This window comes from Lycorma delicatula, chromosome 3 (genome assembly GCF_047948215.1).
Source record: "Lycorma delicatula isolate Av1 chromosome 3, ASM4794821v1, whole genome shotgun sequence".
NCBI lineage: Eukaryota > Metazoa > Arthropoda > Insecta > Hemiptera > Fulgoridae > Lycorma > Lycorma delicatula.
The window spans coordinates 43490612-43508226 of NC_134457.1; the positions used below are offsets into that span (position 1 = coordinate 43490612).

A 17615-nucleotide genomic window follows, 5' to 3' on the forward strand; every position below is an offset into this window, starting at 1 on the left:
TCAGACTCATGATCTGGTTTGGACAGCTGTTCCAGGGTCTGAAAGTTAGCCCACCGTCTAGTGGGTCTAGTGGTTAACTCGTCATCACAAATCAGTTGATTTTGAAGTCGAGAGTTTTAAGGTTAAAATCCTAGTAAAGGCAGTTACTTTTATATGGATTTGAATACTAGATCATGGATACTGGTGTTCTTTGGTGGTTGGGTCTCAATTAACCACACATCTCAGGAATGGTTGACCTGAGCCTGTACAAGACTACACTACACTTACATTCATATATATCATTCTCATTCATCCTCTGAAGTAATACCTTATTGTAGTTCCACATGCTAAACAGAAAAAAGCATCTGAAACCTTCCTGGTATTCTTTTAGCTCTTCTTGAGTTGTAACTGATTCTGCTGAGGATGATTCTTGAAAGAATTTTGTAGGTCATGTCTAGAAGTGAGATTCCCCTGTAGTTGTTAGGGTCATTTTTGTCTGCTTTTTGTGTAGAGGGAGGATGAGGGCTATTGTCCAGTGTTCTGGTAGTTCTTCTTTGAATCAGATGTTGACAAGCCATAGATGAAGAGATTTCTGTTGTTCTTCCTGCATTTTTCAAGATTTCTACAAAGGTCTGATATTCTCCCACCGCTTTGTAATTCATCTCACCCAGTGTTTGGTAGACTTCAAACCATCTAACCCACCGGGTTGGTCTAGTGGTTAACGCGTCTTCCCAAATTAGCTGATTTGGAAGTCAAGAGTAACAGCGTTCAAGTCCTAGTAAAGCCAACTATTTTTACACGGACTTGAATACTAGATCGTGGATACCGGTGTTCTTTGGTGGTTGGGTTTCAATTAACCACACATCTCAGGTATGGTCGAACTGAGAATGTACAAGACTACACTTCATTCACACTCATACATATCATCCTCATTCATCCTCTGAAGTATTATCTAAACGGTAGTTACCGGAGGCTAAACAGGAAAAAGAAAGAAAAAAAGTGTTTGGTAGACTTCTATTATTGTGAGAGAGTTGATGGTTTCCAGTGGTGTTGTTATTGGGGTACTGATGTCAAAGTTTGGAATTCTGTCAGTTCTTTGCAATTTTCATGTTTTTATACATAACAAAAAACGTTTATGGAAGAAAGTAGTTTTTTTCTCATCTTTAAGCTTTAAGAAATATAACAATAATGTATTAAATTTGCTCAGTTATTGTCATGAACAATATATTATATCTTGATTTTATTGTTAATAAGAAATGACTATTTCTTTTTAATTGAATGAATATTAAGTTAATGAGCAATTGTTATACTTACAATTAGTATTTGTAATTTTATATTTTCAATTAAAAACATAGTTTTATATTCAGTTTTTATGTTCTTCATTTGTATTTTGTATATAGTTTTGGGACTCGTAAAATATTTATATGCTGTTTATATATATATATATGTATATGTATACAAAAGAGATGTACTAAACTAAAAAGTATCCCACCTTGACTCATAGAAATAAAAAATTAAACATATCTAAATGACTTTCCCCCTATTTACTTCAAAGACTTGTCGCATCAAAGTAAGCCCTTTCTGATGTAACACACTTATGCTAGAGATGTTTCCATTGCTGAAACCACTGATGTTTCCATTATTTCAGTCATTTTTAGTAAAGCACCATAAATCCTTTTGTTGCATTTCTTTGATGTCTTCCCTATCTTCAAATTGCTTTCCTTAAAGAGGAAAACCACTGGAAAAATAAAAATTGCAGGGAGCTATGCCTGGCGATTAAGAAGTCTGCTGAAGTTGTTCAATCCCATGCTTTGCCAAGAATCTCCGGATAAGTTGTAATGGATGAGCTGGAGTGTTGTCATGATGAATTTTACAACAGCCATTTTCCCAAAGTTATGGTCTTGCGCATCAAGCAGTGTCTCTTAGCAGATGAAGAACATTATATAGTACTCTTTACAGTTTGTCCTTGTGAGGAATTTTCGTGATGAACCATGTCTTGATAATCAAAAATGTCTGCCAGCATGACCTTGAGTTTACTTTGAGATTGCTTGGCTTTCTTTTCCCATAGAGAACTTGTTATTTTCAAATGGCATGATTGTGCCTTTGTCTCAGAATCATAGTCATAGACCCAAGTTTCATCTCCAGTTATTTTTTCATAAAATCAGGATCACTTTTAATACATTCCAGCATATTTTTCACAACTTTCAGTCAGTTTTCCTTTTGTTCATGAGTGAGAAGTTTTGGGACAATTTTATTGCTATGCACCACATCCTGAGATCTGTTAAAATCAATTGCAACAAGTCTAATAAAAAATTTATTTCATCTTTAAGCTCTCTAATTGATATTCAACAATCATTCACAACATCTGTCAAACTTGTTTGATTTTTCAGGATTTTTGCTGATGCAACAAGGTCTACCAGATTGTTCATTACTTTCAAAAGATGTTTGGCCTTCTTGGAAATGGTGATGTCACTTTGTGTAACACCCACAGCTTGACCATCAAAATCTGTTTGAAACTTCCTTATTGTCTCTACTTGTGTGTCACCAAGTTTCTGACAAAATTTAAATCTGAATCTCTACTTAAACAGTTGTCATTTTGAACAGCAAGGAAAACATAACGAGGACTACCCACATGTTTTACTTTTATAGTTACTAAACAGCAACTGGTAGCAATGGCAGAAAAACAGTGAATCACACACAACCAATCCAAGTCAAGATTAGATTCCACAACAGCTCCTTTCCTGCAATACAACTGGTTACCACAGTAAAAAATAAGGTTGTATAATGTTTGATTATGCTGTAGATATACACTGAGTCTTTCTAAAATGGTGGGCTGGCTATACTTTTTTGGATTCTACTTGTAAAACAAAACAAAAAATATTCTTAGGAAAAATGGCAATTTCTCCTTCATTCTCCCACTGTCCACCATTTTGTTATTTTTAAAAATAACAAAATTTTTAAAATTTGTTAAATTTAAAACTTGAGATATTAAATTTATATCTCAAGTTCAGATAAAGGAATCCCATTAATATTTTTTAAGCATCTTTGGAATAAAGTTTTAAAATATGCAAAAATCAGGACTTAAATACGTTTGAAAATTACAAAATGGCGGCAATTTTTACTTTTCAATCCTTATATTTCCATAAATATAACTTTTATCAAAATGTATGTTATTGCTAAAATATTAAGCAGTTTATTTTTAACAAGATGGCATTTTATATTTTTAAATCGGTTAACAAATAGCCGAGTTATGGCAGAAAATTGATGTTGTAATTTTGTATCTGTTTTCGGGTCATCCACTTTACATTCAACTCAATTAAATGTTAATTGTTATTATTTATTGATAAATATAATATTATAAATTAGTTTCAAATTAAGTAATTTTCTCACAATAAAATTTAACATTGCATAATAATAAAACAATTGATAATTTATACTTTTGAATAATTTTACACAGTGACTATTACTACTGCTCATCATGTTAGCAATGTAAAAATCAAGCTTCTTTCAACAGGGATGGTGTTCAAAACTATCACAACCAGTGAATTTGGAGCGACAAGAATCGTCATGGTACGTTCTAAAGTAGCCATCAACAAAAGTTTTTCCTGAACATACGGGCAGGTATTTTTAATGACTATCTTTTGGATTTTGTCATTCTACCAAATCATTTAAATGGAGAAAATTATCTTGCTCATTTGCCGAAAATCTTCTACAGTTTTTGGAATCTCTAAAATTAAGAGAAAATACGTGCTTCACCACAATGCAGCTCCAGCACATTTCAGTCAGTTAGTATTAGATTTCTTGCATGAAACTTTCCATGAAAAAATGGATAGGCCACAGAGGTCCAGTGCCCTGACCTGCCCTATCACCTAACTTAAACCCTCTTGATTTCTACCTGTGAGATCATTTGAAACATACTGTTTATTCAGCCCCAATACTCAACATTGAGGATCTTCAACAAAGAGTCCAAAATAGATTTCAAGAAATTAGGAATAGTCACGGAATTTTTGAACGGTTAAGACAATCTCTCAGAAACAAATTGGAGACTTGTGTAATCTCTAATGGTGGACATTTTGAACCTTATTCCATTTTGAATCTCTTATAACTTTTAACAATTATTAACTGTTTATTTTTTTTTACATATGCCTAATGTTCTACAACAATTAACTTAAGATTATTCACACGTACATGTTTTATTTTTTTAATTATGAGGTCTATTATTGTGAGAAAATTATTACTTAATCTGTTACTAATTTACAATATTAGAATTAACAATTAATATTTAATCGAATTGAACGTAAAGTGGAGAACATGAAAACAGACACAGAATTACATCATCATTTTTCTGCCATAACTCGGCTACTTGTTAACCAATTCCAGAAACTAAAATGTCATTTTGTTCAAAATAAAAGGCTTAATATTTTAGCAGTAACATAAATTTTGATAAAAGTTATATTTTATCAGTTATGGATATAACGGATTGAAAAATAAAAATTGCCGCCATTTTGTAATTTTCTCGTATTAATTGCAAAATAAAATAAAAAAATTTAAAACATTTTTAAAAACATTTAAAATAAATTTAGAACAAATATTTATTCAGTCAAAAATTAAAAAAGAATGAACGAGAAGAATGTAATAATTTTTTATTCTTGACTGAACAAATATTTGTTCTAAATTTATTTTAAACGTTTTTAAAAATCTTTTAAGTTTAAAAAATGTTCTATTTTAAACAAACAATTTTACAAAATGTAAATAGCTAATAATTTTATTGTGTGAATGTAAACAGTTTAAGAGTTTATAAAAAATATCGATGAGGATGGGCTTAGTTCCGAAACTGCTTTGCTGGAGTAAAATATTAATGGTATGACTGTTTCTCTAATTCTGTGCTTTGTGAAGGCTGAAATAATATTATATTATATATATAGATATTTACGTACAGAGGAAAGAAAAAGTATATTTTGTAGAAAATTGTTTTATATATATATATATATATATAAATAAAACTACAATTTTTAATCTCTATTATTTATATTAAGGATTGCAGTATTATTTTAGGTAGATTGCATAAGAAAGCTATCTATTGTAATGGGTACTATGATTCGACATTCGGAAAAATTCGACATATCTTCACGTTTCACATCCCCCAGACACCAAAACCACCGTCAGCTAAAACGTTTATGTATACATATATATATTTCACTTTCTTGTGGACACGATAAGTGCCGTAACTTTCTTATTAAGTAAAATATCGAATTCGTTTAAAATTCCTACTATTCTTTTGATAAGGACCTAAAACTTATTATATAAAGTTTTTTGATATCACCAACCATTGGCTCGGGGGGGGGGGGGGATAGGGATTTCATGACAAAAAAATCATACCTCCCTTAATAGGCACAGAATCGAATAGATTTAAAGTGATCGTTAGTCCTCTAAACATTACCTAAAACATTTCTTTGAATCAATTTTTCATACGACCAAACCTTACGTCAAGGAATGACCAACACAAAAAAAAAATCGCTATAACTTTCTTATTAAATAAAATATCAAATTTGTTTAAAGTTCCTCCTACTATTCTTTGGATATGGGCCTAAAACTTATCTAAGTAAATTTTTTTTATATCACCAAACATTGGCCCAGGAGTTTGAAAAAATTGGGTTTTTAAGACAAAAAAGAATCATACCTCCCTTAATAGGCACAGTATCAAATCAGTTTAAAGTGGTCATTAGTCCTCTAAACATTACCTAACACTTTTGTCTGAAACAGTTTTACATATAACCTACCGTTACAGCAAGGGATGACCAAAATGTTGCTGAAATTGTAAGATGATTCTCGTATGCTAAACATGTGAAACTTTTTTCACATGCAACCATTGTCGTATTAAGTAAATTTGAGGTTTTTATTAACTTTAAGATGGAATCTTTCTAATCCCCTACTTAGCACCGGTGAAATCTACCGCCGCCTTCTAGTGTGCCAAAAGGGATCTTTTTTCTTCTCCACTTTATTACAAGAATTTTTTTTTTTTTTTTTTATATCTATTAATTTAGAAGTAGTTTATATATCTCTGTTTGCTTTGGCATTGTTTAGTATTATAAAATAAAATTCTACATCTTAACAATATGTTGAAAGAAAATAATGTAGGTGACAGAAACGTTCTGACAATAGAAAGGGAGGGTAGATATCCACTTTGTGAAAATATGTCCTTAAAAAAATTGGTTAATATCATCGTTTCTTTAAAAGAAAGCAACTTTGACTCAGGCCTCTTCAATCGCAGCTGTTTTATATTATAACATATAAAAAATAGGAACAAATATTTTAAAGCAAAAAATTTAATGGGCTTTATACAGTAACTATTTTCATAAAACATATGTTTTTATACAAAGATAAAAATGAGAGTTATCTCATTACAAATATTGTAGTTTATGAACACATGAAAGAATGACAATGATTCAATTATTTCATGTTAATATGATACTTCATTAATTATTTTTAGTCATTCAGATAAGAAATTTGAAAAGGTTGATAATATTATTATATTATTAGTAACCAGGAAGTGAGTACTACTGTATAAACAGGTAGTGACAATCCAACATTGTTAAGTATCAGTATAAAGTAATTGATAGTTTAAGCTTTCGATTTACCAAGTAAATCTAAAGTTAATTAATTTAATGTAAGATAAATTTTAATAATATTTAAAGGTTTTATATTTTTTATATTTGTGTTTATTGCACGTATTATGAATTAGGTCAATTCAAAGAATTGATTTTTGTTTCATCTTTTGATCTTAAAAACCCCATTTAAAAAAAACTATAGATATAGGCATATATATAATGTTTTATGTATAAATAAAGAAACAAGCAGTTAAAACAGGAATTTAAAAATAATTTCATTAAAAGAAAAACCTAAAAAAGTGTAAATAATACATATACCTAATTATTAAACCCAGGAACTACTACAAATATAAATTATAAACATATAATGTGGAAGAGTAAATAAAATTAGATAGCATCGGTGAGATGTAACTTATTAAAAAAGAGTTGTCTAGCTAAACATAGTAAAGACTTACAAGTATTCATTTGCTAAATCTTCCTAAGAAGTACACAAAAGCAAATGTAATTTTATGAGGTTAGTATGTTTGAATCCATTCACTCACAACTGTTAACAAATGCCAAGTTTTTTATTTAACATTTTTTAAAAACTAACTACAGTACATTTTCAAACACATAAAATTTGCAGAAACATTTACTTCCAAGACAGCTTTTTATCTTTTTAAAAATATTTCAGTTTTTAAAATATACTAAATCATGGATATCAAATTTAAACTTCTAACACTTTGTAATGTCAGTTAACAATGAACACCTAAATGTTTTAAAAATTATAATGAAAAGTTATAATTTACTTACAAAACTGAAAATCAGCAGGCAGTTAATTGTTTAAACTAAAAAAAAATTGTTATTTATAGAGAACATTTTAAAATATAATTAATACAAATTCTAACCATAAAAGAGAAAATAACCATTCTGCTGTTGCATCCATGTTTTGCTAAAATATCTCAAACTGGAATGGAAAGAATTTAATAATGAAATATTCAATGAATTTAATCATGAAATGATTGTGTACCAGGTGAATATAAAGGAAGTTTGTCTATTCTGCAATTGTTAATTTATAGTTTCCTGACCAATGCCATATCTACTTTATATATAAATACTATTTTTTAATCTGTTCTAGAATTTTGGCTACCCTTCTTGGACTCATGTTTATTTTTTTAACTTGGACAAAAATACGACAAATAAAAGATTTGATTTCAGAATAAACATCAAGAAAACTAAAAACATGGCCTTACAAATAAGAATACAAGAACAAAACAAATAAAACAGCAATAGCTCTATTAAAGAGAATGAGTGAGTAATTTCAAATATTTCGATAGCAAGGTTACTGAAATTTCTTATTGTAGTCAGGAAATTCAAACAGGAATTGAAAAGATAAAATAGATTTTTAATATGAAAAAAGCACTGCTTTATGATTAGCTGGATACAGATCTAAGAAAAATATTGTCAAAATGTTTTATCAGGAGCAAGATACTCTAAGAGCAGAAACATGAACACTGGAAAAAAATGTAAAAGACTAGAAGCAAGATGGACAGATAAAGAGAGAAATGAACAAGGACTGAATGAAGCAAAATTATTGAAGTAATAAAGAACAGAAAAAGAAATTTGATTGGGTACCAGGTAAAAAAATGTAATCTAATGAAGTCTCTAGATGTTGACACAGCTTGAGGAAGAAGGTGATTTCAACTGACTGATATTGTCAAAATGGAAAGAAGTATGAGCAAATTGAAAGTACTAGTAGTGGTCTGGTTGGGTGAAAATTGGCTGTGTGCTGAGGCCTTCCAAACAGCATAACACTCATCACTGTCTACTGAAAAATAAAAATATTATGAGAAAATTTATATTTTTTTTTAATTATAAATAAATATTTGTTTAATTATTCATACTAGTAGTAATAGTTTTCACACAGACTTTAAGTTTGGAAATTTTACAGTGAAAAATAAAATGCTATTAAAATAAAAATAACATTTTATTAGGAATAAAGCAAAATAACAAACCATTTAAATTACAGAATAAACTCAATGATTTTTCATCATTTTTTTGGAACCTCATTTGAACATGTAATTAAATGCTAAATATACTTTAGTAAGTAAATGAATGCTTGCAGACTGCTATTTTATTTATTACCTTTATGTATTTGAATAAATATTACTTCATTTATTATTTTTATTTAGTGTTAAAGACTTTAACCAATTCTATTGTTTATTTATTTAATTTTTTGATGCAAGCTAATAAATTTTCTCAACCTGGCAAACACCTGATTGTATCTTTTCATTCAAAAGATGAAGTAGTTCCTTTAGTTATTCTATGAGAAGCATATTTATCCACCTTGATATTATTCATAAAATGTGTATTATGTACTGATCTGAATAAAACATTTATTTAAAACAAAACTGACAAGACAAAACTGTGTAGAAGAAACCCATTATTAGATGACTACAATTGTTCATATAATAGTTAAGTATTTTAGCAATAATGTTTAAAGCCTGATAGTTAATTCCAGATTTTTATTAACTTATGGCTTATCTGAAAACAGTATTATTATAATTAATGTCAGTAATGCAATCCAACCTTAATAAATAATTAAATTTCTTTAACATTATGAAATTGCACGCATAAATTTATGTTACAGATTTAATTTAGCATTAAACAATAGTTTATTTTATATTCTAAATCATCATAATTCATTGATAAATGCAAGAATTTTCGTACATACATTTTGATTTTAAAAAATAAACAAAATACGCAAAGTATTGCGAAGTATACATACTGTATGGTATAAGATACAATTACTGTAGTTCACTTTTTTTTATATACACTGTATCTGTCAGCACTTTATTACATAATAGGGATCTGGTAATTTGAACATCCTTTCCCCTTCCACTAGTGTGACGTCTTCGTGAATAGTACAAACTGATACACAACAGTCTACGTGACTTCAAACATTCCGCAAGACTGCGCTTTGATAGTTTTAAGTTAGTTGCGTCGAATTCTTGTGTTAATTATTTTGTCCTTAGGTTGGTGAGGAATTAAGTGACTGGAAAAACTTGGTAAGATTGTTTCTCTTATATAAAGATCAGTTATTTAACGTATTTATTTCTTTATAGTATTTAACTTCAATTTTGTATTTCATTTTATTTATCTGGTTTTCTACTTATCGTTACCGGCATCAGTGTTGGCGTTCAAATGTTTGTTTGTAAACGTCATATTTGTTAATTCATGTTTATTTACATTGTTATTATTCATTCTAATTTGATACTTGCTGCTTAGCATTTAAATCTATATTTATTATTACGTAACCTTTTTAAATACTTAATAAAATGTAATTGAAGGCTATAACCTTATTTACTATATTTTTAAAACAATATTTCATGTATCTTCAGTATTTTGTAATTCGTTTTAACCAAACCGTTTTGATGACGTTCAAAACGGTTTGTAAAATCTACAGAAACATTGCCGGATTGTACGAATATCCATACTTCTTTGTACGGGATTGTCCCAAAACAAAGATAACGCTGATATAAATATTAGTCTGTAATATGTTGTACATGAATTTAATCATTTTTTCATGAAAATAATTTTGAAGTTTGAGTTTTTACTCAACCTTCCATTTTGGAATTGATATTAATCCTATACTAGTTTGTAGGCATTGTGCAATTGTAAATGATTATCAATTTTTATTTTAATTTAAATTTGGCCATTTTTTCAATAAAAATTGTGCCTTTAAGTTTTCCGAAGTAGATCTATTAATAATATAACATTTCTTTCTCAGTTGTAACAAATGCCCTTCTTACCAAATATGAAAGCAGCATATAAAATTTATTTAGACTAAATAAATTATATTTGCTTAGTGTTTGCTGATTAGAAAGTAATAACTTTTATCAGATATGTAACTAAGATTTAAAAATTATTTTGTTTCTAAATTGGGAATCATAAATTTGGATCAACATTTTATAGAAAAAGTGAAAAAATATTGGGAAATTGATCCAGGATTAAAGATAAACTTAATGAGGACACACCAACATACATCAGAAAAAAAATATTTTACTAGCCTGAACATATAATAAAATATATAGTTTCCTAAATTGATGTGACACATTAATTTGTTGTTGTAGAGGTCCTTGCAGCTTGTGATGCTTGTTTTTGATTTTTAACATTTTATCCAGTTACCGACAGAGTTCTGCAAACTTTTTATGACAAATTTCCATTGTTGCAGCTGTCATAAAGTGTACATTTTTGGCTGCGATCTGGTTTGTCACCCATGCCCATATCATCTCAATGGGATTCAAGTCGGGATGATATGGGGATAGGCATAAAATGTAACCTGCCCTCCTCCAATATCTTATCTATCTTATATGTTTTCAGATCTTTATTTTTTTTTAATTGTCTCATACACAGAACTTTCATCAAATTTTCATGGAATGGTAAGTTGTTATTCTGCAGCCAGTCGATCATTGATTCTTTTGTTGATGCTGAATTTGGTGCTTGTCTATCGTTTGCATTGTGATAAGAAGCATCTAAAATGACACTGTTTACTGGCAAGTTAGTCATTAATTTTTCTCTTATCCACTTTAAAAACATGTTGCAGTTCATCTGAGAATATCACCTGTGGAAGATTTGGCTTTCCATACTGTCAAGCAGTTTGGAATGAATCCTATTTCACCACCAGGATGGATTATTATTAACCTTTCTCCTTTTGAAATTGGCACAGAAAAACACTCAAATGCATTTGAAGGTTGCCAACATTTCTGTTTGCATTTAGAACTTAAAATATAAGGCTCATTAACTTTAAATACCCCATTAAATTTTAGTTTTGCAGTAAGTTTCCATGGAGAAGGCAAGCAGTCTTCTGTTACATAAAATTTTTTAACACTTTACATTGTACGAGCATTCCGATACACTCATATAGCATTCCGATAAAAACTGTCCAGGTTTGTTACTTCCTTTTTGTGTTTTATTCCTTTGTGAGGAAAACTGAATTTTTTTCCGAAGCTACTTCACCAGTAATTTAATAAACCGTTCCCTTTGAGATTCCTGTGGCACATGCAACACATTCTACAACTTTTTGGGGGTCACTAACAGACATTCCAACTACAGCTTCTCCTGTTATGTAATTAAAAATGTTGTGTATAATTTCTTTCTCTTGGTGGTGAATGTCTTTTCCATGTAAATTAGACATAATATGCAAAATAATAAAATCAATTCACTACCATAAGAATAGAGCCCATAATAATTTACTAATTTAACGCAGATAAATTGCTTTTAGAATTTCACTTAAGATTTCAACTACTTTCAAGAGTTGAAACTGGCTGGTACTAGATTGACCATTCACATTAGAAAAATGCATTAAATAAGAGTAACAAAAAAAGTGAGAATTTATTTAAAAAAATTTAAATTTTAAAAAGAAACCTGAGTGTTAATATAACTACCCCCCCAAAAATCATATGATTCTTGTTATTGTTTGTAATAATTTAATTTATAATATAAAAAAATATATATATCATGCAACTGCAAATGCAGTATAAATTAGAATGGAATCATTTACAAAAACAACTTAGTCTCTGAATGAATCAGGAACAGTTTGTATAAATAGAGATTTAATGTTTCATTTGAATTTTTAGAACGACACATCGTTTGGTTATTTGTAGTCCAGTGTTTGATGGTAAAAATAGAGTATTACCTCAGAATTCTTTCGCACAACATCGATTTTCATAAAAATTGTAATTAAGCTTATCTAACCCTCTGCTTCAAAAGTTATATGTTCCTGATGTGTGCTTTTTGTTTTTTGGGGGTGAAAACTACCCCTTGTTAAAAAAAATTCAAAAACCATAGGTTGAAATTATGTTTAAATATGTAGAATAAAAACATTCTTTTATGTTGTGGAATATAATTTATCATGTTTTACTATGTTTCAACCCTTAGAACCACCCCTTATCATGAAATTAAAAAAAAAATTAGTTGTCAACAGTTTGAGAAGTTTTTTTAATGGTCCATTAATAATGAATTAAAATCCCTTTACTGATTATAATATAATTTATGGTTTATTGCAATAATTCAACCGTTAACCATTTATGAAAAAAAAAGTTAAAATTATAGATGTAAGTTTTGTAGCTCGAAATCATTTAAATGTGTAGAATAAACATTGTTCCATTTTCTGAAACATAATTTATGTGTTACAATTTGCAATCCTTAGAATCTACCCTAATGATGAAAAAAAAACTTTGTTTTCAACATCTTAAAATGTTTTAATAGTGCATTTATAATGAATTATAAACTTTTTACAGTTATTAATGTAATTTATAATTTATTGTAACATCCCAAAACTTACAAACTGGCCTCATGATTAAAATTGACCATCATATTTACTTAAAAATAAAAACTACCACCACGTGTTTATTCTTTTGGTTTTGGAAATGCACCGACCAATCCATATAAAAGAAATATACATTCACATGTATAATATATCATTCTTTTTCCTGTTTAGCCTCCGGTAATTACCTTTCAGATAATACTTCAGAGGATGAATGAGGATGATATGTATGAGCATAAATGATTACATTTTAAGGGTTCTTTCTTCTTTCTTTTCCTGTTTATCCTCCGGTAACTACCATTTAGATAATACTTCAGAGGATGATATGTATGAGTGTAAATGAAGTGTAATCTTGTACAGTCTCAGTTCGATCATTCCTGAGATGGTAGGTTAATTGAAACCCAACCACCAAAGAACACCAGTATCCACGATCTAGTATTCAAATCCATGTAAAAATAACTGACTTTCCTAGGACTTGAATGCTGGAACTCTCGACTTAAAAATCAGCTGATTTGGGAAGACGTGTTCACCACTAGACCAACCTGTTGGGTATGTATAATATACCTATATACATCTATGCACACAAAGTTCTATCATCCATCAGCAGGTGTTCGCCTATGATATGCTCTGTTAGTTTTCTTCTCCTACGTATACTTTTATCTATATATAAATATGGTGTGTGTGTACACAGTTATGAGTGTATATTTGTATATATGTAGATACTATCATATGTGTTCACATATATTCACAAATGCTCCAAAACTGTTGAGAATATAAAAATTTTCATACTCTGAAAATTTCACCGAAAAAATACAATTGGTTTTTCAACGAGATGGGATAACTTCCTTAATTTTTAACCTATCCAATCGCTCAAAAAACCATTTTGCAGGGAATTTCAAGGACTACAAGGCATGTAAAGTTCAGATTCCTTGAACCGTTTGTTTTTTTAATTTTCGAGTTAAAATGGCTTGGGAAAGGTAATCCTCGCACTCAAGTGCAAACTTCTAACTTTTAAACTGATAACAACTGTTATCACAATCAATTTTTATTTTACAGAAATAAAAAAAAACAAAATTTTCAGTAAAAAAAAAACTAATTTTTTGTACTCTAGCATTTTTTACGTTAGTTTTTGAATTGTGAAAAATAAACTTTTTTAAGAAATTTCTAAAAAATTTCAATTTGAATCAACCTTTTTTCAAATCTAGGCATTCTAAACCGGTCAAACTTATAGAAAATGTTGTTAGTATTTAAATAAAGTAAATTGTAAAAGGAATTCATTTAATTCTAATTCTTATTGAAAAGTCATTTGTTTCATTGCTGAAATTTTTCTCCGAAAAAGTGAGACAACCATCTTATTTTCATCATAACTCCATTAGTTATCATGCTAATAACTTTTACCAAAGCTAATTTTAAAGGTTTTTTCAAGTACTTTGAAAAATATCCTATAAGTTTTCCTTGAGAAATTTTCTATTATTTATCTTGAAAGATTCAACTTCAGTTTTCTGTGAACAAAAAGTTACCTTCAACAAGGCATAATTTGGTTCGTATTGCATCTACAGAAATAAATTAAAAAAATCATTTTCTTCATTATTTTATAAGGTTCATCTTTGCTAATAATAATTTTTTGATAAGGTTTTTGAGTTATTCGTGAAAATTCATTCAATGGTTGATTGAAAAATCAACATTCTCAATTACAAACAACTCAGAAAGTATTGACATTTTTTGCTTAGAATTTACTACTCCATCGAGTTCTGCATCCACCCCAGGGTAAAAGCATACATCGACACTACATAACTTTTTTTCCTTAAATTATTCCATAATTATTGTCTAAATTTCACATCAATCAGTTGTCCAAAAGAGTTCTGAGCAAAAAACTGTCAAACACTGGACTGTTAGACAAACCTGAATAAACAAATTTTTTTATTTATGACTCATTGCTTAGGCTAGTGTACAGTTGTTTGCCACTCCCAGAACAAAGGACGAAGAGTGTAGAATAAACAGCAGACATCAATCTTGTGCTTGTTTGGCTTTGATATTATATGCAGTTACTAAACTATTAACTGTAATAATTTGGCCTAAACACTAATCAGTAACAGTTGATTACTCTGCATAATATTTCATAACATATCTATTTCAGTATCTAAAAAAAATTAAATTATTAATTTAATAATATATAAACTTAGGATTAAATAAGTAACTAATAAATATAATACATGAATTTGTTTATTGATTGGAATAAATAATAGTCATATGATATGCATACTGTCTTTAATCGAATAATATTATATACTCAGCTTGGACAAGCTACACCTGGTGTAGAAAAATGTTAGCCACATGTATCAGATGTGATATTTTTATTTTCAGCTTTATACATACTTTTGTTGGGAATAAAGCAGAGGTTTTAAATTTGTGGAGACACATGGATTATTGAATTTGAAGACAGAGCGGAAAATGTGATAAAAGGCTTAAAAATAAAGAAATGGAGGAACAGTTATATATTTTGATGCAAACTCCATGTTAATGGAGTGAAGTGTTATTGGCAGAAGTCTGCTGTGATGGGAACTTTTTTCGAAAAAACCAAGCTGTCCATGGAAAAAGTGGTACTATTTGTAGTGTACTGGTGTAAAATTCAAAAGGATAGGGAGATTTTATTGTGTCATGAGTTGAAATTTAGCCGAAACACAGTAGTGGAGTTGAACAACTATTACAGAAAGGTATGCATCGAATGGGTGTTCAGAAATTCTGGACAAATAAGTGGAGTGGGCGAAGCAGTCAAAATTGATAAAGTTTGGGAAAAGGAAATATATAATAAAGGTCAAAGAGTGGAGGGACAATAGGTGTTCAGCACAGTAACAGCTCAAAGTTTTTCCTAGTGCCTGTTAATGAAAGAAGCAAGGATTCTCTGTCAAGAATTATTAAGAAAACATTTTGGTGGGAACAATAATAATAATTTCAGATTGCTGAAAGGTGTACAACTGCTTGAATGATGAAGGTTTTTAAAAATCTTTGTGTGAATCATTCAGTAAAATTTGCGTGTATGGAGGAGAATGGAGAGGTTTTCCATAAAAAATCAACAAATATTAAATTGTGAAAAACTTTCTGTGCATTTATAAACAATAGGGAGCAGGTGGCGTAATGCGAAGTATTTTGTACCAGCGTTTGGCAAGAAGAAGGAGCATATGGAAGGCTATGTGGCAGAGTACCTATTTAGATGGTCAGTGAAAGATGAGAATGTGATACTCAATTTTTGAAGGCAGTGTCAGATTTGTACAAACTGTAAAGGTAAGTGATTGGTTCTAAACATACCCTGTTATGCAAAGCTAACCTAACCCCTAGGGTTCACAGCATCATCAGAAAGTATCTACAGAAGTAATACAGAAAGATCTACTTAGTAGATCAGGATCTACTCAGCTTTACAAAGGCCTTTTTTTTTAATGTGGGTGATAAAAAAACTGTTAAATAAAAGATCACATCAACAAAAACTTTGTAAAACCTATATAATATTATAATTACCCTAAAATATGTTGTTCATAATTATTGTGATTGGTTTTTATATTATTTTATTTCAGTTAAATATCTAATAATAATAATAATAAATATTTAAAAAAGGATTATGTCTAATTACCAAAGTAATATAGTTCATAATCCTTTAATGTCTATTTAAATTAAAAATGAGAAATCAATCTATTCTTCTATTACATAAGTTATAATATTTTTATCTAATCAATTTTATTGTTGTGTAATTATGTAACTTTATATAACATTCATTAAAGAAGCGTAATTGAAAAACACACTTTTTTATTACTGTATACAATTTTGGTTTTAAATAAAAAATATGTATTATAAATTGTTGATCTTGTTATTATACCTAATATCTTTTCAAACAGCAGAAATGGCTTCAAAGTGTAAACTGACTTACTTCCCTGTAAAGGCTTTGGCTGAACCAATTAGATGGCTGCTTTCCTACTTGGACATTGAATTTGAGGATTACAGATTTGAGAGAGAACAGTGGCCTTCTATTAAACCATGTAAGTTAGTTCAATATTTTATCAAGCATTGTATTTAATTAGAATTATATATAAGGATAATTAACTTGCAAATATCTTCAAATTGAAATTGATTTTTCGAAATCAATTAAACATTTCTTTTAAAACATGCCTTTCAGTAATATGTAATTAAGTGTTACATGTATTTCTATTAAATAATGTAAAGTATACCCTTAATTTAAAATGAATAAGTTTGATAATTAATGCTGTAGTCATCCTGATTATGCCGATAAGTCTTGAATTGTTATGAAGAATTACACTTAAAACTAAAATTATTTTCTCTCTTTTCATATGTAAAATGGCCTTAACTTTAATAAAGCACAACAAATCTGATCACTGAATTTTATTAGATATTTTTAGCAAATAAGCATGTATATCATTATTTAACTATGCCTATATCTGAGTTCAGCAGTAATGCTTCTCAGAACTATTATATACACAAATTATATGTAGTTTGTAATCAATAATGTACATAATTTTTCAAATCCCAAACTTTTTTCTAAGTACTAAAAGATTATCTTTTTACATCCTTGTACAAAGTAAAGGAAGTGTTGTGATAGTGAAAAATTTTAGTCTTCCGATCTTAACGGAAATATCTGTTTTGACCATCCCTGAATCCATTTTGATTAGTTCGGCATGACATCTGTACGTACATATATATATGTGCATAACTCA

At 29.0% G+C, this 17615-nt stretch overlaps 2 protein-coding genes across 3 annotated transcripts in view; one reads left to right on the plus strand and one right to left on the minus strand.

The window, feature by feature from the left end:
* The window catches only part of LOC142321122 (uncharacterized), a 97845-nt gene extending 88646 nt beyond the window's left edge, over positions 1-9199 (minus strand). Inside the window, exon 1 of the mRNA XM_075359113.1 lies at positions 9156-9199. Within this exon, the coding sequence (XP_075215228.1) occupies positions 9156-9184 (29 nt within the window). The 5' untranslated portion in view covers positions 9185-9199. The remainder of the gene's footprint in view (positions 1-9155) is intronic.
* Positions 9200-9475: 276 nt separating this feature from the next.
* LOC142321536 (glutathione S-transferase-like) overlaps positions 9476-17615 on the plus strand; it is a 29879-nt gene continuing 21739 nt past the window's right edge. The window contains exons 1-2 of one of the 2 annotated variants that reach the window (XM_075359696.1): positions 9476-9634; positions 16782-16922. In XM_075359696.1, coding sequence (XP_075215811.1) covers positions 16787-16922 — 136 coding nt within the window. In that variant the 5' untranslated portion in view covers positions 9476-9634; positions 16782-16786. The remainder of the gene's footprint in view (positions 9635-16781; positions 16923-17615) is intronic. The other variant, XM_075359697.1, reaches the window with a different exon arrangement.